Here is a 26,111-nt window from a genome sequence, read left to right as displayed (position 1 = left end):
TGAAGGTACAGCTGGAGTATCCTATAAAAAATAAACATCAAACCTTTACGCAGCTGCGGACAATGGAGGAAGTGTTTACTTAATAACTGTCCACCTTTGGCAAGAGAAAATCCAACTGTCTACATTTACGTTCTTTTGTATATATTCCAGAAGATATTTAAAAGAAATTCTATCTGATCCATTACGGAAGAAATAAGCAGGTTATTTGTCCGCACCTTAGGGCATGTCATTTATTCACCAGGGAATAAATTTTATATTCAACTTTCCCTTGAAATAATCACATCCCAAGACAGTTAGGAAATGGATGTACTGTTTTCAAATATTAACCATTGTTTTTCCTTTTACGAGATTTGAAAGGGTTAATCAGACAAAGTTTTGTCGTTCTCGCCAAGATAGAACATCAAGAAATTAAATACTTCCGTTCATTAGTTGAACTTTCGCTTTAGAAATACATCAAGCACAAGCCCTTATCAAGCACATATCCCCCCAAAAATTTTTGACAGAGTTTGTCTCGTAACATCCTACGATTGCGATATTAACTTACAAGTTCTAGCCTCAAATTCGGAGACAAATAATTTAGGTAAATTACACTTTCACTTCGCCCACGCGAAACTGCAATGGGCATTAATATACTGCTAACAAAGGTGAAAGGAAACAATTAGGAAGTTAACAGCGCAAACCGAACAGCGTTTTCTCAATTGTTAGACATTAATATATGTCGCTGCTAAGTTTCCCCAATGATAAAATTGTAAGGTAGCAAAAAATAAAAATCCTACCAGTACGGTTGTCTCAGGCCCAGAATTTATGTCGACAAAGTGTACTTTAGGCTCGAATAACTGACGTTGAATTCTGTCGGTCTACTGGTAACCGAGCCACGCTCAATATCCGACATAAATATTTACAACTCTTTGAAAAGACAAGCTAGAGAATACAATTTATCGTCCAGGTGATTTTCTGTTTTAATAAACACGAACTGAAATGGCGATCAAATGTTCCGAGAATTAAAAAAAAAGCACACGCAAACTTGAATGTAGCAAAGCTGAGTGTAAGTTACATAATAAAAAGTTCACCCTGATGCGAAAGAGTCGTTGGAAACGAATTAAATCGATAAAAATCGAGGCCATGAAATGTAGTGAACACTCCTTCGTTGCAAGTACAGTGAAAATTTCTTATCTTCTTGACACTCCTACAAGAAGGGGGCAGGCAATAACTAGGAAGCTTACTGCCTCTAACATTTTGAATGTCGAATGTCAAAATATTACGCTATAAGAAAATCCAGAATATTAAGTGTTATTTTCTTGAATTTTCAGATAGGTTAGTGAAACTAATACATAACAAAGGCTACTTTTCAGAGTAACAAAAAATTAAACGGTTTGCGTTAGAACATAATTAAATTCTCTTCCCTGGTTTGCCAAATTCTACAAATGGCTGGTAATGTGTCACATGTGTCTACTTACAAATCGAGGGGATAGAAGAACAGAACCAGATATTTTCCTGCAAATAAAAAGAATGGAGTTAAAATAATCTACCATATTGCACTGCAATGCATGTACATAACCTAAAAATACTCTATTTCATCATACCTTTGTAGTCCGACAATTTGAGATCCATGAACTCGCCATACTTGTTCACAGCAGTGCCAGAAAATGGAGGTGCTGGTTTCTGAATAAACGCTTTGCTCATGATCGTGCTGCAAACAGAAAGAAAACAGGTCTCACAAAGCTATCAAAAAGAGATTTAGTTCACCAGATATTTTGTTGACATTACCCGCTCACGAAGGAAATGACACAGGTTTCTCCAGCTACACCGAGCGCGAATGCACGACTGTCCGGTGTCCACGTGAAAAATTTATTTCGAGCAAACTGGAACTTAGTTTCCCCCAGGCCTTGCGCATGAAAACGTAGCTACGACGCATCCATACGCGTGAAAGCGCAAAACAGGAAATAAGGATTTTTTTAACGATTTCTTACTTCCTGTTAGGTAAAAAAAAAGCGATTACTTCACAGACACATAGAAGAGAAAAAAAATCGATTTATGAGTCCCCAACTTGTTGAAGTAGCCTCGATTTTCCAGACAATTCCCCAGGGAACAGTAACTGAAATAAACTGGTGACAGGGAGTTCAATATTACAATGAAAACCTAAGGCTATATTTCTCTTCTTCAGCTCTACGGAAAGACGTAAGCTTTCAACCAATCTTTATAAACTCTGATCACTTTGCCCTCAGGTGTTAAATCCTAACAGGATATTACAACAGGAACCTTTCATTGATATTGCATTCAGCATCTATGAGAAGTTTAAATTCATCTCACTTTTTTGTTATTTTTATCACTATGAAATAATGAGATCAATCCGAGCCATTTAAGTGGCTCACTATGCAGTTATCAGCTCATTAATATTACGCCCCTTCATATTATGAATGGGATTATTTGGGATGAAAACTTGACTCCCTGAAAAAGTCAACTGGAAATCAAGTCTTTTCTGAGAACCAAGCCACTGAACAGTGTCCATTTTTTGCAAGCCAAGTAAAAGGAAACAAAAGCAATACTATATTGACATAGCTCCATTGAGCATGTTAATTTTACACCTTTGAGTGAAAGTTTTCACGCTTATACATATTTGTATCATAATACACTTACAGTCTAGGGAAGGAAATGAGCTGCCAAATCATTTGCTAAGAGAAAGGTGCATCAATGCATAACAAAAGGTTGCCAAGATTTATTAAAATTTGTTGACAACATTTCTGTCATAAATTACATAACCAGTCGATCACAGTTATGACTAACTGACAGAATCAATTATAATAATTCCAGCCAACTTTTTCAAGTCAAGTGAGATTTTCATCACAAGAGCGCCAGTATTTTCAAAGATGAACGCAACATATACAAAGACATGTACACCAAAAATGTCTGAAGAAATAGCAAAATAGTTCTCAGAGCCCAGCTGCAGCTGAGTGAGGCCAGGATGTGTTCAACCAAGAAACATACCCTCATCTTTTCTCTTTTCTTTTCATGGCCTTTGCATTCCTTGCACCAACCAGGTGTTCCATTTACATTTTAAGCAGGAGGGCAATAAGTTTTCATAGGTGGGCAAAATTTTGTGAACTAAAGTTTTTTTATAATTATTAAGTAAACTTTCCTCTAGATAGTCAAAACAGGAAAAAATTTTCAAACCAGCATATCAATTTGCCTGGTGCTGGTCCAGCCCTAATGAAACCCCTGCATTAACAGGTTCAGTGATAAATTTAATTTTCAAACATGAGTTAGTGCTGAGGTCGTAAATTTAGTCTAATTTATGGATAGGAAATTGGTTTGACAGGCCTGAGTTGGCACAAGATTGAAGTTGTCCACCTGCAGACCTGCGTGAAAATTGTGTCTTCAAGATGTAAGACCCAGGCATGGAAGGTATGCATTATAGCACTTTAGTTGTGTGCACTTCCTTAAGGCTGGTTTCCACTAATGCATAAGCATAAGCATAAGCATAAGCATAAGCATAAGCATAAACATAAGCATAAGCCGACAAATGCAGACATAGTAATTGTTTGGGAAATTTCCAACAACAGGTGCTTATCATCAACATCTTACTGCTTATGCTTATGCTTATGTACTAGTGGAAGTCAGCCTTTACAGTTTGATCAAACATAACCTCAAAGTAATTTGAGAATGAGCATATAAGAGGCTGGGGAAGTCATATAATGAAAGTTGTATCATAAATGCTATTTAAATTGAGTGATATTGCTACTATATTTATAGCTGCCAACTCTCACACACTACAGGTACAAGTCTCACATCTATATGTAAGGGTTGAAAACTTTGAACTCACCGCTACCGGCATGCCTGTAGATGACTATTTCCCATGCCTAATACAGAGCTCTCAAGTCTCATGCATTAAGCACAAGACTCACACAAACGAATTCAAACTTACACTCTCACCGTGAAACTATTATTTCTCACTCATTCAAGGTTCCTTACTGCTTCAGTCAAGTATTAACTATCTTTTTGGATATAAATATTTTCTCCTTGTTTGCGTTGTACTCACTTCAAATTCTTTCCAACAGTAGGAATTCTTGTGCAGAACCAGCGTCTCTTCGCTCAAAATGAAGGAAAACACGTCTTAGCCACTTCAGTTTTTCAAAATTTCTGGGGGGGGGGGGGAGGGGAATGCCCCCAGACCCCCTAGGAAGGTGATGCCCGAGGAGTCACAACCTACAGCTAAGCTGTCGAAAATCTCACTCTTTGGCAACAAATTAACTTGTGAGCTCTGCTAATAAGCTGAAAGATTTGATTTACTGTAATATCCAGCTAATTACTCATGGGCATTACAGTCTTAACTAACATAATCAAGTTCTAACCCTCTCTCTCTCATGCAATGCAGTAGGCTGTGTGTCAGGGAGCAGGCCAGAACTAGACTGTAACTAACACAACTGACACAGATTAAGAAATATAAGTAACCTTGAACCATTTAAATAATGGTATGATTCTCCAGTTTTCATGGGAGAAGTAATGGGGATGGAGTTATACTTAGACAGACATATCTTTGGAATTCGACTGGGAAATGTTTGAAACATTTTCTAAATCTTTAAAAATCGTCTGACAGAAGTCTTCGGATAATTTTACATTTGGTTCGTCTTTGGAAGTCCTGACAATATCACACCTGTGATGGAAGCTTGGTGAAAAGTTGGCAGTAATATAAATTGTGTGACAATCAGGGTCAACTTCTACCCATTTAACATTTTATCTACTTTTGTAGAGCAATGGGTACGCTACCAATGCTATATTCTGCGTGGCTTCCATGCATATAATTATCATTGAAAATAATCCATAATTCTATGACCACCCATGCTCTAAAATATTCCAGAAGCAAGGGTGTGCTAACTTTTTATTTCAGAAGGGCGTTATCTAAATTATGTTACCAAAATGAGAGCTGATATGATTTAGCAAATGAGATCAACTTCTAAAATTGCAAATTTACATCTAATTTCCATTTTCTTTCAGTGAAATTAATAAACGAGAATTTACTAAGCACTGTAAATTATTTGTTGTAGCACTTCTTGTATTTTGTAGTACCTGTTCTGCATTTAAGCTTAAGCTTAATAACAGTAAAAGCGAAAAGTCCTGTTCTCGTGTTTTATTCAGAGGAAGTTACGATAATTAAAAACGTGCAAATAATATTTATAAGCACTGTTGCCTGAGTGGCGTCTTCTGAAGGAAATGAGTCATGGTCGATTTGTTTGGTGGCTAGACGTGAAAAACAGCAATTTTAGCAGAGTCATATCACTAACAGTTATTTCTGTGAACAAAACAAACTTCAATACGAGTAAATATGCCACTTAATAGAAAAGCTATCCTAGAGGTACGCCTATTGTTTCCGTTATCTGATTGTTTGAAGAAGAGAAACCTGAATTTGCAGATAATGCACTTAGCAAGTAAATACAATATTATTGCCTTACTATCAGAACTGTACCCGATCTCGAAAACCTCTCATTTTCATAGAGAAAACTGCCGTCATTGACGAGTCACTTACCTTGACAAGGAAAATGTTCTGCGAGAGACCTCGGATAGAGGTGCCAAGTTACGAGCTTGATGTGGATTGATTTGGCGGCAGAAGGTAGGGAAAATTTTAGGAGCGATCCTTCGTGTTATGAGCGAGAATCCTGCAGCAGACATCTAAAAGAGCACAAGTAACAACAACAAACAAGAAACGTTGTGAAATCAGCCGCTCAATTTGGGATTGTCTGGGATTTATTCGAAATACTGAGCCCGCATTAGCTCAGCGTGTGTCTAAATGTTTGGAATGGACTGCTGGACTTCGCCACACCGGAATTATAGACTGGGGGTGGTGTGGTAACGGACTTGTTTTTATCTACAAATATTGTTGTTTTTGTCTGCAAATATTTCGTAAATTTTATAACAAATAGACTACGAGTAGTCCCTCTTTCGCTCAGTCCGTCGTGCGTGACGCGAAAGAAAACCGCGAGAAAAAAAATGGCCGCACGAAATCCTGGAGGCGAGGAGCGCGCGAAAGGAGGGACTACCGCCTAAGCCCAAGAGTTTGAATTATGCGTTGCTCTCACAACGCAAAAATATGATTGGGTTATGTTAAGAGCGTTGACAACGTGTTGTCAACATTCGAGATACCTGTGACGTCTTCCAGGAATGTTTTGGAACCGGAGCAAATCGAAGCGTTGGAATCGCGCTTCGCAAGCCGTGATGTTCTTACGAATCTGCCAACAGGCTTTGGAAAGATTTAAATTTATCCAGTGTTTTGTTTGGCAAAGCTTTCTGCCTCCAACCCGACTACGAGTGTGTTAGTGATTTCGCCGCTCAACAGCATCGTCTAAGCCGGCGAATATAAATTCACTGAGCTTGGCCTTTCTGCCGTCCATTTGAAAGAATGAACCGGACTCTCACTTGAAGCCAAACATTCACCTGAAATTTTCCGCTGCTATCAGCAAACATTTCACCGCAGTTGGATGATCTCCTATGTATAATGTATAATGTATAATGTATAATGTAAATTGTCGGTTGAAACTCTGTTGAAATTTTCGCAATAACTTTTAGATGCAGCGAAAATCGTTACAAGAGGCCTCTTTCGCCGTCTTCATTTTAAAACTTCTTGGCCATTTCGCTGAACGAACACCGAACGAAGATATACTTCTCACGGCATATATTTTTGCCTCGTTACTTGAAGAGTAGAGTAGAGCAATTTTATTCAGATCTCCCGGGGCTATTGATAACAGGCGATAATAAGAGGACGTCAGGATGAGAAATCCTACACCGAAAAATCACTCGGAAGTGGAAGGGCAAACTCTTGGGCTTAGGCGGTAGTCCCTCCTTTCGCGCGCTCCTAGCCCCCAGGATTTCGCGCGGCCATTTTTTTTCTCGTGAATTTCTTTCGCGTCACGCACGACGTACTAAGCGAAAGAGGGACTACTCGTAGTCTATATAACAGATATAATTTTTTTTAATCAGCTGGTATAAAAGGAAGACTGTGGGAACCGATTCACAGAACGTGACTGAATGTCACGGCCAAGAATTCGAAGTTACGGTGAAAAAAAATTTTCAACATGCTCAACTATCCAATGTTACATGAATTATTCACCTCCGTTAATTTTGCAAAAATAGCTCTTCCTTTTCTGGCGTGGTCCGGGTTCGAGCCCTGGTCGGGGTAATTTGTATTGTGTTCTTGGGAAAGACACTTAACTCTCACATTGTTTCTCTCCACCCAGGTGTATAAATGGGCAGTTGGCGAATTTTATAGTGGGGGGGGGGGGGGGGAACCCTGTGACGGATGGATTAGCATACATCCCATCCATGGAAGAGTAGAAACACTCCTTGAGTGCTACAAAAACCGGGATAAGCTGCGACGATATGGACCTAGTCTGCTGGCAGCCGGTTTTTTTCTCTAAGGGTCACTAGGACGAGTGTTTAGTCATCGCGAACGAAAAAGGGCAGTATGGCGGTGGCCAAGTGGGGAAGAAGGCGGAACAAAGGCGGTATGGCACCCACGTCTCGTCCCATTCCCCTTTAGCCAAAACGTCTCGCCTCGTAACCCCTGCTGAATTTTGAGAGAAAAACAGACTGCCAGCAGTCTACTATGGACCACTTGGCCACGACGTAACCCTCAAAGTGAATCCTCAGAAATAAAAGTTGTCGAACGATTTTTTTTAAACTTTCACTGAATGTTCCCTACCGAGCACTGTTTCGTAAAATATACAATAAAAAAGATAGGCCAGCATGCTTGTACTATAGTATCATCTGCGTTATTTCATCGGCTCACGCCACGTTTTGCAGTAGTTGGAAGCAAAGCTTTTTTAAAGAAATACTTGGGAAAAGCCTTGAAAGGTAGTGAGTCTTGAGCATATGGAACAATGTAATATAAAATTTATGGAACAATCACAATTTTAAACGAAATCGACTGAAAACGTTCCTCGATTCGTTGTTTTCAAGGCCACAATTTCCTCCTTTGAGTAAAAGTTTTGTGTTAGCTTTTAGCTATCTTTTTTTTCCTTCCGAATAATTGTTTTTTAATTTTTAAACTTACTGACGACAACTCGTACACCAAAATTACATAACAAAAAAAAAAATAGGTTACCATGCTCATTTAAGAGAAAACGACCATGTATTTCGCTGTCGAGTTAGCTCGAAGGAAATCTCTTGATGTTGTGTATATGCGCGCTAATGACGCAGTGCGCAGTAGGGATGCGCAATGCAATTGTGCGGAATTTTAACGACAAGCGAGCAACCTCGTTGCCAGGCCTTCTCCCTCTGGAAATCCCTAAGAACAACGTTGGACAATGGAGTTGTCGTTTTATCTTCATCAGGATCATGTTTGGTACTTTTCCCGTCACGTAGACAGAGTATGACAGTGAATGGCAAGAAACTACTCTATCCAAGATGAAAAAGACAAAGAGCCTCAGCGATTGAGAAAAATTTTATTTTAACTTATTAAATTCAAATTCTCCAGCGCGCAGATTATTCCAATAAAACTTGTAGTGGGTGGCTGGGTAGGCATAGCTCTGTTACTCAGGGGAATGGGGTAGCTCGATAAACAAACTATGCGTGATTGCGGGAACATAACAATCAATGCATGAATCTACATCTTGAATTTTGCGCTGTTATACGTTAACAGGCAAGCCTAGCAAATATTATTTTTTAAAAAGCAGCCTTTTGTAGTTTGGGGCGTTGTATATTCACAGATAAAGCAAACGATCTTTCTAGAATTACGATAAAAAAATTCATGGACTTCTATTATGATAGCAGTTTAAAAGCATGCATTTAATTCAGAAATACCTCCAATTCTAAATACATGTACGCGTTAATTTTAACACTCATAATTATATTACTTTTTAAATTCTTAGTCTTAATTATATCTGTCCATGCGAAGAATTTCTACCAAAATTTGTTTGAAGGGGCTCTGACTTAACATTGTAATCTCAAAGCCAAACACTTTAGCAACAATAGGTGCATAAACCAATCAGAGCTCAAGGAAAAACCTGTAACCATTGGCAACCGCGAGTAAAACTTTCTTAGTAATGGTAACTTTGCGCGGGAAAACGTGTAACTGGCGGCAAGCGCGGGAAAACTTGTAACTTCTTGAAAGCGTGTGAAAACTCTCCCGCACACCTCACGCAAAGGATTTCTGGGTTTCGCCAGGAGCCCATGATGGGCTCCTGGTTTCGCTTAAGATCTCATCTGATTGGCTTCAGAAAAAATACTTTTTTATATATATGACTGGCTACAGTACGTTACAAAAGTTCTCAAACAATTTTTTAACTGTTTTCTTGTAAGTTGTTAAAAAAGTTCTCCAATTGTCAAAGCCCGCAAAGAACCAATGGTATATATATCTTTGATTGTTAAAGTCAAAAATTGCATTTACACTTCATTTCATTGTGGGTCTCAATTTGCCCTTATAACAAAACTGCGGCCTGAAACTTCCTTTATCCGCAACGAAATAATTCTTCTTCTTGTCTGTTTTTTTTTTTCCATAAATTTCACACATCTAACACCCCGCCCAAAAAAGATAATATTTACCACCAAGAGCGGGTCGTAGAAATACAATTTCGCCAATTAATTATTTTAGGTAACTAACGTTCCATTTAACTAGGTTAATCCTGAATATAAGACAGTAAATAAACAGTATAATTTTTTACTCAATGATAGAACCGGTTTTCCTCAATCATCATTTTCAATGTTTTCTTTTCAAGAGAATTATTGTTGAGACTGCCTTATATAAAGCAACCTTCAATTAACCTTAATCAAGTATAAACAAGACAGAGCAAACTATTAAACAACTTAGGCCTTGGACTAGTCACGCAATTCTTCAACGAAACTCGTCACACAATATTTTCCCACCCACAAACGTGACAAACCCAGAAAGCGTCGAGCACAAGGATAACCCCTTGCAAAAGCTATCTTATCTTTTGAGCACAGGGGGTCTTGCTACCCCATCTCTTGCTTATTACCAAGAAAGGCAGTTCGAGACTCAAAAAAACAAAAACAATAACATTCTGAGACAGTACATCCCAGCGGGGGTTTTGAGAGAGAGGGGTGGGGGGAATTCCCATATAAAGTGGCGGAAATGATCGTGGGCAGTTTTTAAAGGCACCAGAATCGTGTTTTGTGGCAGTGGCGCGAATTCATTTCACTCCTAAGCCGAATCTAAGAGGTTACAATCCAATCATCTATAGGAACTGGGAAAGTCTAACGTACGATGGTAGTTGTCCCACCCCTGTCACTTAACATGGCAACTCCCTCCCCCACCCTCCTCACCCAGAGCACATTACGGAGCTATGTCATCGGAATGAAATTTTTGGGAGCGTATCTCGGGCATTTCTCGACGTGGCAGTAGGAAGAATTGATCGCTCAGACAAAAGACGCCTGTTTACTGCAGGTGAACTGTAGCTGTGAACTTAATTATTACCACAGTGATTGAACAATCACTTAAAAGCCCCGAATTTAAACACTTGTAGCAAAAGAAACCTCAGGGCCTTATGGAAACGAGAAACTTGACCATCATCTAGGAGGATGTTGAAATCCTCGGCGAAGCCGCCTCCTGCGAAAGAAGACATGATCATCAGTAACAAAGGTAATCGACACTCTTCATTTCTTCTATTTAATTCAATTTGCATAACTGGCACGAGCATACGGTAGAGAGGACTCCCACAACACAAGTATAGCACAAGCAAAACAAACATTTTTGTTCATCTTGTGCTTGCGCAGCTGCGCTTATATACGCTGTTGTAAGCATAAGCATGAATGTGAGCGTACAAGTCCGCCATCTTGTTTTACTGTATCGAGTAGGTATGGAACTGAAAATAAGGCAACTATCCATTCTGCGCATGCCTACGTGTTTACGCCGACTTTACACTTGTATCAATCAGCACCAACCAAGGATAAAGACATGCAGTTTAGAAAGGGTGAAGTTGTTCCGAGACGTTTTGTTTGGTTGTTAGAGGAAAATCTTGGTTAGTAATCTTACAGAAGAAGTCTTCTTTTGGGTCGTTTAACAGCTTTCCTGTTATGCTTCCATACATAAGCCTTTGAGTCAATGAAGAATAACAAGAGATCGATAAGAAAATAGAACAGAAACATTTCAAAAACAACGATCGATCTTCAAATTCTCCTAACGTTTTGCCTATCATTTCCTCTAATGTTTCTTTGAGAATTTAGCAGTACATCAAGGACAGGATTAACACCAGGCTCTTACCTCAAACGAAGACCGTTCATTCTTGGGGGGTTTGCTTGCGCTGTTGATCTCGATATGAACGAAGAGGCTTGCGTACCCTAGCGCTTCTCCTTTGTTATTCAGCAAATGGATATGTCTGTATCCTACAAAGCGATGCATTTCACCGCAATGAGATGTGATTAAACACTGTCCCCCACCGCCGCCCCCCCCCCCCCCCCACCTCCACTCTTTTTTTTTCATCTGCAGCGTGATGCGATTCCCGTCGACGCTTTGTGGATGATCCGTTTTGAGTCAACATGTTGTCCTTGCCAATAGCCCTTTTACAGTTATTTTTTCTTACCATTCGATGCATGTTTTTTCTTCCTTTTCATTGGCCGCGAGCAAACCACATGACCTGGAAATAACTGCCTACAAATAATGGGCTTCTCATGCGTAAAACCGTCTTAATGTGTTTTGCTGCAAAATAATTTCTACTCGTGCGTAATTGTAACCATGATTGGTGAAAAATGGCAGATTAAATAAACCAACATAAATATGAGGCAATTTCAGGTAATTTTTTAGTTTCTGTCTGAATTGACTTGCATTCATATTGAATTCTTATTAGTCATACTTGATTGGATGCTACTCAGTTGCTGAAGTAATTTTTGTACGTTTTGTCAAACAATCCAACGGTACCCATGCATATTTTTGAATGCAGAAATTATTTGATAAATATTATCTTAATACAGTAAATGGTTTGAATCCAGGAGTATCAGTAGTTCGTACAGTGTGATCGTCAGGGTGAGTGTAGTTCTGAAAAGAACTGTTGTTGGTGACTGACGTTTCGACAACCTGAGCGGAAGTCATCTTCAGAGTCAAGTGAATAGTGTTTGTCAGTCGATGATGTCTTAGCTTAAAAATGATATCTTAGCTTAAAAATGATTCCAAGTCCGTACTGCGCACTCTCGAGAATTTGCTTGCGGTTTTTTTTGTTTTGTCTCATGTAAGACATCACAAAACGTAAACATTTCGCAACTACATACATGAGGTAAATTAAAAGTTTCAAAACAACTGCCATTATGGATGCGAAGCGGTCGAAGCTTTATGCCTCGGTCTTTCTCATATCACTTGATGAAACAACTTCGTTGCTATAAACATAGGCACGCAAGGCGTGCAAGAGTTATTTTTTTGTGTGAAGTGTCGGAGATAGGAGCATTTATGGAGCTGTTTACAGTAACGATTTGGTTAACTTGACAGGTTTTTTTGGTTGTGATGTACAGCAAGAAACAAACTGGGAATTTATGATGTACATGTGATGTTACATCGGTCATGGTAAGATAGCTAAATAGTAAGCCATAAAATGTTTGACTGAACGAACTAAAGTAATCTGACATGTCTCCAGATTAATGTAGATACCATCTTATTTTCTAATAGGCAATTTGATTCGTTCTTTGATACAACCCGCATTGTGATTGGTGTGACACGCGCACATGCATAACTCCCTAACTCACCGATCACATAACCCTTCCAACCTCCAAGAGGAATTTTTGCTCAAAAATACTCAAGTTGATTTAGAGACTTTTTCGCATTTTATACGAGTCGTACGTTTACCCTTTTTACACAACACAACACAACACAACACAACACAACTTCACTGAAAATAGAAAGAAAGAGAAAAAAACCTCTCTAACACGCTGAAAGTCTGATTTAATTAAATTGCGCTTTAACTTGGTGCCGCGCAGTCTTCAAAGAACATTTGAACAGTTTTCATACTTTTTACCTTTAAAAATATCGGACTGAAATGAATGTCATCAAATAAAACTATTAAACTGCTGAAGATATCCCGTCCATTTGCATACTACTAACTCACGAACTGTTTCAAACCTCAAGGCTCATCTCGTTCATTTGACTCAAATCCTCAGCCTAACCCACAGAAAATGTCGAAGTAAACCCAATATATGAATACTTCCTCCTCTTTTATAGAAGAATAAATATGGCCGTTCTGAACTCTATCGGGATCAAATCTTCTCACACACCATTTACCTTTACAACAAGAAATTTGATTGGCTGTTTATAGTAGATCCAATCTGATTGGTGTGACATACATCTCTCACTCACTCACTCACTCAAACACTCACTCACTCATCCATTGAACCGTCCACAACATACCCGACGCGCCGACTAAGAGGAATTTTTTTGTTACAAAAAAAATAACTCAAAAATAGAAAGAAAGAAAAAAACCTCTCTGACACGTTGAAAGTCTGATTTAATTAAATGCACTTTAACTCGACGCCACGCAGTCTTCAAAGAACATTTGAACAGTTTTTATACTTTTTACCTTTAAAAATATCGAACTAAAATGAATATCATCAAATAAGACTATTAAACTGCTACTGCAGAGACGTAAAAACACTCTAGAAATGAAAGCTTCTTTCTTGTTTAATATCCTGGGAACAATAGCCAATAACTTGTAAGCTCTAATTGAATTTACTCCCATATGAAAAACAAAAGTGTCGAGTTACCATTTGTAACTAAAAATAGCAAACATCTCGTGGGAAAGAGTGGTGATAATTCGTCCGCTCTAATTGAATTTACTCCCTTGTGAAAAACAAGAGTGTCAAATTACACGTTGTAACTAAAAAACAAAAATATCTCGTTATATTTGCATGCAACAAGAACAAAACAATCGTTACCCGCACTTACTATTGTAAACGTTAGAACTGCTTCAAATCTAATAGTCTCGTCTCCTCTAAAACATGTCCTAAGAACTAGAAGCGACGATTCGTGACCTCTAATTGAATCAACTCCTTGTGAAAAACAAAAGTATCAAGTTACCCTTTGTAATTAAAAATAAATATATCTCGTGCCATTTGCCTACTACTAACTCATGAACTGCTTCAAAACTCAAGACTCATCTCCTTCATAACTAGCCACCATTACACTGAAAATTATGCACTCTAAAACAGCCCAATGTACGTATGTAACTGTCACACTCCCCTCCAAACCGGACTAAAAATCACAAACCGGCAACATACACGTCACTCTTTATTTTTCAATTACCAAAGTCCTTGTGTTTATACATACCTTGTGTTTCTCACATACTATTTACCTTTACAACAAGAAATTTGATTGGCTGTTCATAGTAGATCCAATCTGATTGGTGTGACATACATACATCTCTCACTCACTCACTCACTCACTCACTCACTCACTCACTCACTCACCCATTGACCCGTCCATAACATACCCGACGCGCCGACTAAGAGGTATTTTTTTTAACAAAAAAATAACTCAAAAATCAATGAAGCTGTTGGAAAAAGAATTTGAAAGGACTCAAAGATAAGGTTATGTAGTTCGTAATGAATAACATCAATTCGCATTCCATCGAGATTTACAATGTTTATAGACATTAGGGAGCTGAGCCTGCGCAGTACGGACTGGAAATTATCTTTAAACTCCGAACACCTCAATAATTTAGTTCCTTTAAAACGGTCACCTTCTTAAGTACAGTTACCTGGTCTTAAACTGGTGTAGGGCAACGCAAATTGCCCAATAAAATCGTCTACAATTCCAACATCCTCGTCAAAGACCGCAAATCTTATCATAACCAGCTCTGGCATAAGTAGAACCTTAACAAACTTTTCGTCCCACACTGGGTTAAAACCTGGAAAATAAATGAAACGCGAAGAAATTAGTCAGCGCATGAGTCATCTTTTTCGTGTTCAATATATTCTCTCGACCTTCGTGTATATCCATGTATTCTCAGTACCCCGCGCGCTGACACGCTAATAAACATAGGCACGCAAGACGTGCAAGAGTTATTTTTTTCTGTGAAGTTTTGTAGATAGAAGCATTCATGGTACAGTAATGATTTGGTTAATTTGACAAGTTCTTTTGGTTGCGATGTTACATCGGTCATGGTAAGATAGCTAAATAGTAAGCCATAAAATGTTTGACTGAACAAACTACAGTAATCTGACATGTCTCCAGATCAATGTAGTTATCATCTTATTTTCTAACGGGCAATTTGATTCGCTCTTTGATACAACCCGCGCTGTGATTGGTGTGACACCCGCACATGCATAACTCCCTCGCTCACCGATCACATAACCCTTCCAACCCCCAAGAGAAATTTTTGCTCAAAAATACTCAAGTTAATTTAGAGACTTTTTCGCATTTTACACAAGTCGTAAGTTTACCTTTTTACACAACACAACACAACACAACTTCACCGAAAATAGAAAGAAAGAGAAAAAAAAATCTCTGACACGTTGAAAGTCTGATTTAATGAAATGCACTTTAACTTGGTGCCACGCAGTCTTCAAAGAACATTTGAACAGTTTTCATACTTCTTCCCTTAAAAAATATCGGGCTGAAATGAATGTCATCAAATAAAACTATTAAACTGCTACTGCAGAGACGTAAAAACCGTCCAGAAACAAAACCTTTTTTGTTTAATATCCTGGAAACAGTAGCCGATAACTTGTCAGCTCTAATTGAATTTACTCCCATATAAAAAACAAAAGTGTTAAGTTACCATTTGTTACTAAAGATAGCAAACATCTCGTGGGAAAGAGTGATGACGATTCGTCCGCTCTAATTGAATTTACTCCCTTGTGAAAAACAAGAGTGTCACATTACACTTTGCAACTAAAAACCAAAAATGTCTCGTTATATTTGCATGCAACAAGAACAAAACAATTGTTACCCGCACTTACTACTGTAAACGTTAGAACTGTTTCAAATCTAAAGTCTCGTCCCCTCTAAAGCAAGTCCTAAGAACTAGACGCGACGATTCGTGACCTCTAATTGAATTTACTCCTTGTGAAAAACAAAAGTATCAAGTTACCTTTGTAACTAAAAATAAAAATATCTCGTTGCATTTGCATACTACTAACTCACGAACTGTTTCAAACCTCAAGGCTCATCTCGTTCATTTAACTAAAATCCTCAGCCTAACCCACAGAAAATGTCGAAGTAAACCCAATATATGAATACTTCCTCCTCTTTTATAGAAGAATAAATATGGTCGTTCTGAACTCTATCGGGATCAAATCTTCTCACATACCATTTACCTTTACAACAAGAAATTTGATTGGCTGTTTATAGTAGATCCAATCTGATTGGTGTGACATACATACATCTCTCACTCACTCACTTACTCACTCACTCACTCACTCACTCACTCACTCACTCACTCACTCACCCATTGACCCGTCCATAACATACCCGACGCGCCGACTAAGAGGTATTTTTTTTACAAAAAAATAACTCAAAAACGCTTATATTTTCTTTTCTCACAATTAGTAGCGCCGAAATCAATCACATAGTTTTACTCTTCACCATGTTCCCGCGCTTGGAACCAGTTGTATGATTTTTCGCGCTTAGCAAAGTTAAATGTTTTTCCGCTCTTGGCACTGGTTTTTCAAGCCATCCCGCACTTGGCGCTGGTTACATGCTTTCCCGCGCTTGGCACTGGTTACATGTTATAGCGGAGCTCTGGCGGTCCGAAGGGCCGCCAAGCGGAGCCCCATACTCATATAGGAAAGAAAAGGAAACCCATGAGTTGATTTTCTCAAGGTTATCATGGCTAGCGGTATTGCCCGCGGGCGCGTACGCACGACGGCGACGACGACGACGACGACGACGACGGAGTCGCGCAACATGGCGGCCATACTCTAAATAATAGGTTGAGAGACATGCAGCCTTGTTTTACCGTGTACTTCTTTGATATTGGACACCCATGTTACGATCAATTGACACCTGTCAAAATAAGGTATCCGCTGACCAGTATCACGTGGCCATATCGCGGGCTCAAGTTTACAGCTCATCGAGGTCACTTGTGTTTTTGAAGTTGACCACTGACCAAGTGCTGCTTTTCGATTGGATCGCGGGCTCATGTCAGGTTAACTTGTTGTAAACAGGGCAGGATTGTTCGGAAACCGGTTAACGCTTACCCAGCATTACACGATAACCGAATTATAACTTTTTCTTCTATACAAATGGTTTTTGCTGCTTTGTTTTGTGTATATAGTGATAATTAAAACTCAAAACACAAGGCGAAACAATATACAGAAAACCTCAACGCAAACCTGCAAAACTCAAATCAAAATTCTACCTTTTCCTGGGTTAGCTTAATTTGGCTCTGAACAACCCGGCCCAGGAGCTACGCTTTTAGGTTGGCCTAAATCTATATATTACCGCGCTAAGCGCTGTTTTACATGTTTTCCAGCATTTGGCGCTGGTTACATGTTTTCCCGCGCTTGGCACCGGTTACATGTTTTCCCGCGCTTGGCACTGGTTACATGTTTTCCCGCGCTTGGCACCGGTTACATGTTTTCCCGCGCTTGGCACTAGTTACATGTTTTCCCGTGCTTGGCACTGGTTACAAATGTTCCCGCGCTTGGCATTGGCGTTTTCCCGCGCTTGGCGCTGGTTTCATTTCACGAAGACTTATCCAATAAGTAAGACTGCACGTTACAAAACTTTGTATAAAGGTAATACAGGAACTAGTTAAAGCTCACCGTTGTCTTTAACGACCTTTGTTTTAAAGGAAGAGGTATCCGCTGGTATACCATGAAAATCAACTTTAACATAAGGATCAATAATCTGCGAAGGAAAACTTAAAGTTGTCAGTTCTTATCACATATTTTTCTTCTCCTTTATCACAGACTGTTTCTCTTTGCTGAAGAACAAATTCATCTTCAAATCTTTTTCGTGTTGGATGTTTTCTAAGGCGACAATGAACTGCGGAAGTATCAACTGTGCTTGTTATTCATTATAATGGTCGATAGTGAAGGATAGAAAGACATTTTCTAGTTCTAAACAGATCTATGAACATAGGGTCCTCCCCTCCCCTATTTTGGGTAAAATAAGAAGAAATCACAGAAGGAAGAAAAGCCGGCAGGGCAAGCAAAACAACCCCTCCCCCCCTCCCCCCACTTAGCGCAAGGTCTGGATGCACTCAAATTGCATGAAAAACAAAAATGTTCACATTTCCCACATCTAAAGAAACTGCTATAATTCCAAAAATAGTTATATTCAAAGCTTACACAATCAATCAATCATACTCTTTCGACAGTCTCAATCCGAGTCAAATCTAAAACTTATTAAAAGAAAAAATTCTAAAGAAAAAAAAGCATCTAACTAGAAACTTCATTTACGAGTTTTGGAAATCACTCAAACAGCATTATTTTTTAATGTTTTCTCTCAAGTGTCGTTGCCCGAATCATTAGCGTTTTGCCCGAAAAATCACATAATTCCCGTAGATGGGGGAGAGCGCTGCAGTCCCCCTCGCCCTCCCCCCCCCCCTCCAGCTCGTACGCCTATGAGGGCCGAAAACCTAACCCGAAACCTTAGATGCAACTAGCTGAATTGAATAATCATGACTCACTGTCAGGCCATACCAACGTGGATGAGTTGAGTTCATGTCGCGATACTGCTTTTACACGACTGTACTTTAAATTAATGAGCACGACAGTTATCTTAAAAGTCCTTACAGTGCGACTACTCGAACCGGGCCACTTGAGAAAGAGTTACCAAATCAGAACGTTACTTGAGAACGAGGGGTAGCTATCTTTATAATTATGGAAATTCACCGTCAAGGACTGAATCTGTAGAGTGTATATAACACAGACAGACGAGTCGATAGTATTTACGCATTCGTGTCAAACAAACCCTAACTGGCGTTCAAGAAAACGATTCGACAGCATTCCATTATTCTCAGTTTAAGTGCTGATTGGTTAGTTTTCTTCTGGATGGCCCAGTTTAAGTCTTCACACTGTAAACCCTGTCCAAACCTCAATCAAATTAAGGACCCATACGAAAAATACTGAAGTTGCAGCCAGGATTCATGTTAATACACAAAACTGGTTTGACTGGCATATATAATCCATTGTTACACATTCCATTCACAACCGATGAAGACCGAAGTTCTTCGATCGAAACGTCTTTTTAGTGTTTTTAACAAAACGTTTGTTTGACAGTTTTTAAGCCAGTGTCAAACCATTTTTGTGTATTAAGGATCCATACCTAATCTGTTTTAGACTGAAAACCCTCAGCGCTATGTTTCTAATTGCAATGCATTGCGGACATTGCAAAAATGCAACAATAGTACAGCAGAGCTACTACTAGAGATCATATAACCATTGTTGTATCACTTATTCATTAAACCGTCTTTTTAACAAGTAAAGAAGCATAAGCTGTGTATTACACTGTGATAAAACACGACAGGTATTTGAGAACACGAGTGCCTTATGATATAGAGGTAATGCGGCGAAAAACAATAAAACACGCTTTTTCTATGTTTTATACTGTGATAAAACATAGGTTTTTGACCAATCAGAATGCGTGCAGGGTCCTATCTATATTACAAAAGTTATTGATACACACCTCGCCTTTTTCACTCTGTGTAGGTTTTGGAAGTTGCTGACCAGAAATGACCTAACAAAACAGAAATGAAGATAAATTGATACAAAATTGCCTTTACATCAAAGGAAACCCATACAAATAGGAATCCGTAAATAGCTTTTCTCATGGTCATCATGGCTAGCGGTATTGCTTGTTGGATAAGAACAGAACATTAACTCGAATGAAAGCTTTATTTTATTATTTACCTTAATAGATAATGACACCTTTTCCACACCGGAGATTTCCGTCTTGGTATGAGGGTTAAACTTTAAGAAAGCTAAAAAGAAAAAAAAAAAAAAGAGAGAGAGAGGTTTTTTATACAAACTTTCGTACACTTAAACTTAAACCAACGTAATTACACGCGGCCAATCACAACAAGCTCAAATAATGCATTTAGCAATTTAAAACTCGAAGCATGAACAAGCGACCGGCGCCAAACGGAAAGTTCCCAGCGTAGCCTTTTCAAGTAAAGAGAGATTTCCCGCGCTTGACAACCGTTACATGTTTCTCCGCGCTTGGCACCGGTTGTATGTTTTCCCGCGCTTGGCACGAGTTGCATGTTTTCCCGTGCTTGGCACCGGTTGCATGGTTTCCCGCGCTTGGCACCAGTTACATGTTTTGCCGCGCTTGGCACCACGTATACGTTTTCCCGCGCTTGTCACTGGTTGCGTGTCTTCCCGCTTTTTGAGGAGACATTTTTCTGCTAAGACACTGTTTCATACTGTACTTACGGTCTCGTAGGTGCTTTGGTTTCAAAATGTACCCCGCTCGTCCGTTTGTTCGGAACTTTCCTTGGTTCAAATGCATGGGTTCAGAATCCGTTTGGTAGTTGAGAGCAACTAGAACAAGAGAAACAGAAGATATCTGTTATAAAAAGCTACAAGATCTTTCTGTTCGCTGAAATACGTTTAGAAAAGGGTATCTGGCTGGTATCTAAAGAGGCAGGCACGATGTTTTCAAATATAAACATTTTATAATTTACCACTCGCTATCTTAAATCGAAAATCGACACTTCCTACTTGGTTCTTCAGATTCGACGAGTACGACACTACAAATAGTAACTACCATTGATAGGTTTTCTGTTTTGAGCCTCTCAAAGCCACGCAAAAGTAGAAATGAAAAGAAGAGCCCATAAGTGTTCACTCGTTATCTGGTAATGTCTTCGGAAATAGCTGATTGAAAAACAGTGGAGGGAACTTCATATAGTTATTGCATGGTAAGATGTTGAACAGACGCAACACAGAGGGGCCAGGTTGTTCAAAGCCCGATTAGAGCTAACCCAGGATTAGCGCGGAGAATTTGACTTCAGTTTTGTAACTTTTCGGTGAGGTTTTACTGTTAATAGTATACTGTTTTTCCTTCCGTTTTAAGTTTATATAATCTCAAAATACACAAAAACATTTTTTATACAAGAAAAATTGATACTTCGGTCAAATTTTAATCCTGGGCTAGCGTCAACCAGCTTTCGAACAACCCGGCCCTGGGGCCCGTTTCTCGAAAGCCCCGGAAATGTTTCAGACCGGCGAAGCCATTCTTAGTTAATCGGTTTCTAAAGATAAAGAAGTGTATACGCCTGAAACTTCTTGTACTGTTGTACTGTTCCTATCGAGAATATGTCCATAAAACAGCTCTGAAGTCATAAGGTTTGAGATTTTGCTACGGTATTTCGGGAACTTCGAGAAACTGGGCCCAGAAGATTAAAACCCCTTAATTATGTGGGAGTGACCCCTAGCTAGAGGTTTGCCCTAGAGTAGAGGGTAGCCCCCAAGGGTAGGGGAGAAGCCCCTGGGAGAAGGGGTACTGTATTTGTACCTATCTGACATCCTGCATTCCACGCCTGTTGAGGATTGTAGTTACTGGAGTCCACTCTCCCGCCGGCCGGGTAGATTCGGCTCAGCTGTCTTTTGTTGTATTCTACATACTCTGCTCCTTGTGTGTTCGCCAAGTTCATCATTTTGGATTCCACAAAGGACGACATCTCATGAAATTTGTCTGTTCGAAATCAAGCGGAGAAGGAGTTCTAGATTTCTCAGTCTGAGTTCAACTAAAAGGAGGTACGTCACGGTTTGCACATCTTGAATAGTTTAGCCTAAATTTTTCAAGTTCGTCGTTTGTAATCCGTGTTTTATCTTCTCCATCCTTAACCATCCTTGTTCCTTTATGGTTTATTATTAACTCTTTGGTGTTTTTCTATCTTAGTAAACTACTATTTTTAGGTTTCCCTCAATTTAAAGGTAATTTTTTACGTGGTCGAACAACTCAAAATACTGTGACTGAGCTCCGAGAAAAGAATATAACAAGTTTGAAATTTCCCCCTCCCTTAAAATAATCGGCCGGAAAACCCATGTCGACTACGTACCATTAAAATTTTACCAGGCTTAAATTCGTTCTCGTTAAGCTTAGTAAGAAAATGTCTGACACCACACGCGAAAATTTCGCTACTTTTCGTAAGCAAAGTAACTTTCCTTAGCCGACCACCAAGAGATTGTTTTCCTGGGCTTGTCATCACTTCCATGTTTTTCCACCCTTAACTGGCAATGGGCTCGATTACCAGCCGCTGTTAATGAGCCCGCGTTTATCCCCCTCATCTAGGGGAGGCAAGCGGACCCGAGAGAGCGGCCGAAATCGAGCCTTAACTGCCAAGGGTCAGATATTTTCCCGCGCTTTCCACGAGTCACGAGTCTTGCGACTTCTGGCTGGTTCAGTTTTAATCAAAGTTGTCCAATACTTAGTTAATGGCTGTGACTAGTTAAGTATATTTTTTGAGTTACATCTGAAAACCGCTTATAGCATTCTAAGAATAAAAAATCAGTCACTTACAGTTTTGTTTTGCGTGTTCAAAGCCTTTGAACCCGACACTGGAGACGTAGTTCACACAGCGAGAGAGCTCTTTGGCCAGCTTTTGCTTCGTCTTTTTCTTTGTACCTTTTTCCTCCTGTCAAGTTTGCACAAAGATTAAAGTTATCACACCAGGTTATGTTTTGTGCAACTTGTGCCCCTATAAAATGCCAGCAAAAGCTAACAAAGGACTAGAGTTGCACGCCAGAAACAGGCCAGAAACAGGACAGAAACAGGACAGAAACAGAACAGAAACAGGACAGAAACAGGACAGAAACAGGACAGAAACAGGACAGAAACAGGACAGAAACAGGACAAAAACAGGGCAGAAATGGAACGGAAATGTACGGGTACCGGACAGGCCGGTAGGTACGGAAATGTTTTAGACTGATCATACATTTGTTCGGGTGCAAGTGCGAAGTATCTCACGAATATTTTTATTCTCTTCAAATGAATTGATTTCTTTGCAGACGAACAACAAGGTTTATTTTTTGGTGCTGTTTTCTTTTCTTTTTTTTTTTTTTTTTGCTTAGAGACAAAGTTTTATCACAGCTTTCATTCTGTGCAAAGCACTCTTAGTGTAAAAAACTTCGGCGCTGGCTTTTCTGTGCATCGATTGTGGAAAACATTTTGTTTTCTTTTTTTTTTTTTAATTTTATCTTTGTGTGTCTTTCCTTTAACATGATCCCCGGGGGGATTTCGGTATAAAAAGGACGGGGGTGCTTGTCGGAAATTTTAAAAAGAACCCCTAAGAGGTACACAGATCTTGTTTTGTGGGCGTGGCTTAAAAATTTTTTTTCACCCCTAAGAGGTACCAATTCTTAATCAACACATTAAAGGACATTGAGTTTTTTGGGCTCAATACCTAAAAGCTACCGAAAAAGCTCCCACTGTGGTCCTTTTAAGGCTGAACACCCTAAGAGGTACCAAAAACGATTTTTCAACCCCTAGAAGGTAGGACCAGCACCCCCCGTCCTTTTTAAATGGGAGTCCCCCCGGGACATGACCATTGGCTTGCTCTTCATCTCGGGTATTTTTCTTGATCCGGCAGCTTTACAACAGCTTCGGAACAATTTCCAGTGAAGTGTTCAAATCATTCTTTGATTCAAACTTTCTGGCATTATCAGAAAATTACAGTTGAATTAAGGATCGGGAAACGCGAGCATTCCAAGACAGGCACCACTCGAACAACCCCACTGCGACGCACTGGTAACAAAATAGCTAAATTGAGAGGGAGTTCTCATAGGGACCCCGTCTCTTGACTCGACGGCAGAAACCTGAAAACTACTCACAAAACCTAAAAATGACTCCACTTGGAAGCTGACTTCTTTAGCATACTGGCAGGCACGGAAATAGATAGAGAGGGGACTATCTTCTTCAGAAGATTCAGAAATTGAAAGCTGCTACAGAAAATTGCGAGTTAGATTCAGAGTTTAGTCCCCCAAAAAGGTACATTTTAAGTTAACAAATAGATCAGTTGTAGCAAAGAAATATTGCAATTGACGACTAAAGCTTATCATAACATTTTTACACCAGAGGGTAAACATTGACTTTTTAGTTTTATTCAGCTTCTTTCCCACGTACGTTTGCTAACTTGAAGTCCGGTTAACCATCGAGTCTTGATTATTCCACTATCTTTAATAAGTTACTAAGTTTTACTCACGGAAGTTTAGTGGCTCTCTGTTATTATCTTTAACTATAATTTTATAATTCATTATGTTGCTGATAGTTTAGTCACGTTTATATAGAGCGTTTTTCCAATGACATTTCAAATCAAAGGGTTGAGTGTGTTGTGGCACCATGCCTGGCTGAAAACGCACGTGTAACGCATTGTAAACTGTCTTAATCTGTCCATTCATTAACTCAGTGCTTGCAAAAACCGGCGCATTGTGATTCTATTTGCATCACGTGAATTTAAGCGCTCTTAATACCGCTTACATACAGGTTTTCCCGCGCTTAGCTTGGCGCTGGTTTTCATATTTCCCCGCGGTTGGCACTGGTTACCTGTTTTCCCGCGCTTAGCACTGAAAACATGTTTTCCCGCGCTTGGCCCCGGTTACGCGTTTTCCTGCCCTTGACACCAGCAACAAGTTTATTCCTCGAGTTCTCATTGGTTGTTTAAACTATCGCTAAGTTAGTCATTGGAAAAAACGGCTCTAACTTGAAGTTATTAGCGTTTATCATCATTCTAGATTTTAAAGTTTACTTACATCTGTTTCTTCTTTAAATTTACCAGCGCTTCGCACCACTTTGCCAACTGCACGAAATGATCTACGAATGGTTTCCTGGTAAACACATGTAATAAAACACGATGAACCAGCTATTAAAAAATTAACTACAGTTATGAAATTTAAAGAAATCCGAGGGTATTTTATTATACAAAAGTTTAACAATTTAAGAATTTTTTCCTCCACAGATCTTCACGTAGGGAATAAAATCGTTTGAGCTTGAATTAAAAACCTCATTAGAAAACAGTTGCTGAAAAACAAATACCGTAATATGTGAAAATATACGTGGCATTTACTTTTGATGTACGACATGGCCAGAGACACACATATTGCAGAAAGTTTACTTTTTTATATATAACTAATTTTAGATGCAAAGCATTATCGGTTAACGGTTAGTATTAGAAGGTCTAGTATTTTCAGGGAACTGGCCATGCACTTTGAACAGAGTTGAGGTATTTAATATATTTATCTTGTTAACTATTTAATGAATACAACTTAGCGTATAAAGATTTTACGTTTAGAATTTATAATAACAACGTTAGTGTTATTGATTATTACTGAAAGTGTGGCTATACCAAGTTTCCTTGTTTGTCAAGCGTTTAAACATACTAGACTGGCAGAATAGCGTCTGTAAATGAACGTTTCTACAGAAGGAAATAACCCATTTCACAGTAAGCACAGTAAGCGGGCGAAACTACAAAATTACCTCACAGAAATGTTGGATTACATTGTAGTGCAAATGGGAAAAGTTACTCGTGAAAAGGCTGTTAACCCAGTTACCAAAGGTGCCATTTTATGACCAACAATGATTAGCAAACAGTACTAGCGTCTCCATAACAGATGAACGTACCTTCTTAGGCTTTTTCTCCTTCCTTTTTACTGGAGGGGTAGCACTGGCTGTGGTTGCACTGGCGGAAGCACCCGTGGTAACGGCCCCTTCCGCACCATCGCCTGCCTTGTCCAGTGTAGCATGTGCCTCGGGGCTGATATCAGCTGCCTCGTCCTCATCTGTGACATACCCCTCTTCGTCATCGTCTGTCTCTTGCTCTGGTTTCAACTTTTTACCCTGAAATACAAACAGAAACAGATAGGTGAGCGGTTTTTGCTGGAGGTGATTTTATGCTATAAGATAGTCTCGTGCCCAGAGTGTTCAAACTCTTCGGTCAGTATAGAGGACGAGAAACCTGAATAATCACAACCAATACAGGTGATATTATAAAAATATGATTTTGCAAAGCTTCCGGGCGAAAACTGAAAAGCGCAATCTGAATGGTTAAGGGACCCGCAATCCGATTGATCTAGATGCTGTGAGCGCTGGACAAGAAAGGACAAGCAACAACACATCTTCATCGACTCGTTCGAAGAAGAGGTCTAGATATATTAACATCGACCTCGTTCATATAGTTCTTCAGTAATGGACAAAAAAAAAAAAACAATATTTCTTCATCTGGACTTTACGCTCGGTTAATACC

At 39.3% G+C, this 26,111-nt stretch overlaps 2 protein-coding genes across 10 annotated transcripts in view; both read right to left on the bottom strand.

The window, feature by feature from the left end:
• The window catches only part of LOC145468475 (peroxiredoxin-1-like), an 11,893-nt gene extending 6,154 nt beyond the window's left edge, over positions 1-5,739 (bottom strand). The window contains exons 1-3 of one of the 2 annotated variants that reach the window (XM_081452224.1): positions 5,522-5,739; positions 1,584-1,690; positions 1,458-1,494 (exon numbers count right to left, since the gene is read on the bottom strand). In XM_081452224.1, the coding sequence (XP_081308350.1) occupies positions 1,458-1,494; positions 1,584-1,690; positions 5,522-5,664 (287 nt within the window). In that variant the 5' untranslated portion in view covers positions 5,665-5,739. Of the gene's footprint in view, positions 1-1,457; positions 1,495-1,583; positions 1,691-1,767; positions 1,988-5,521 lie in introns of those variants that run through there. The other variant, XM_081452225.1, reaches the window with a different exon arrangement.
• A 969-nt stretch (positions 5,740-6,708) lies between these two features.
• Positions 6,709-26,111, bottom strand: part of LOC145468443 (1-phosphatidylinositol 4,5-bisphosphate phosphodiesterase delta-4-like) — a 49,041-nt gene continuing 29,638 nt past the window's right edge. For 7 of the 8 annotated variants that reach the window (XM_081452155.1, XM_081452159.1, XM_081452160.1 and 4 more), the window contains 11 exons: positions 25,490-25,705; positions 24,622-24,696; positions 22,394-22,508; positions 21,386-21,565; positions 20,305-20,412; positions 19,780-19,850; positions 19,556-19,606; positions 17,689-17,773; positions 14,679-14,828; positions 11,207-11,328; positions 6,709-10,552 (listed from right to left, as the gene is read on the bottom strand). In XM_081452155.1, the coding sequence (XP_081308281.1) occupies positions 10,517-10,552; positions 11,207-11,328; positions 14,679-14,828; positions 17,689-17,773; positions 19,556-19,606; positions 19,780-19,850; positions 20,305-20,412; positions 21,386-21,565; positions 22,394-22,508; positions 24,622-24,696; positions 25,490-25,705 (1,209 nt within the window). In that variant the 3' untranslated portion in view covers positions 6,709-10,516. The remainder of the gene's footprint in view (positions 10,553-11,206; positions 11,329-14,678; positions 14,829-17,688; positions 17,774-19,555; positions 19,607-19,779; positions 19,851-20,304; positions 20,413-21,385; positions 21,566-22,393; positions 22,509-24,621; positions 24,697-25,489; positions 25,706-26,111) is intronic. The other variant, XM_081452158.1, reaches the window with a different exon arrangement.

Source organism: Orbicella franksi, chromosome 14 (genome assembly GCF_964199315.1).
Source record: "Orbicella franksi chromosome 14, jaOrbFran1.1, whole genome shotgun sequence".
Classification (NCBI taxonomy): Eukaryota; Metazoa; Cnidaria; class Anthozoa; order Scleractinia; family Merulinidae; genus Orbicella; species Orbicella franksi.
Note: the sequence above shows the minus strand (reverse complement) of the source record. Positions and strands in the feature narration are given on the sequence as shown.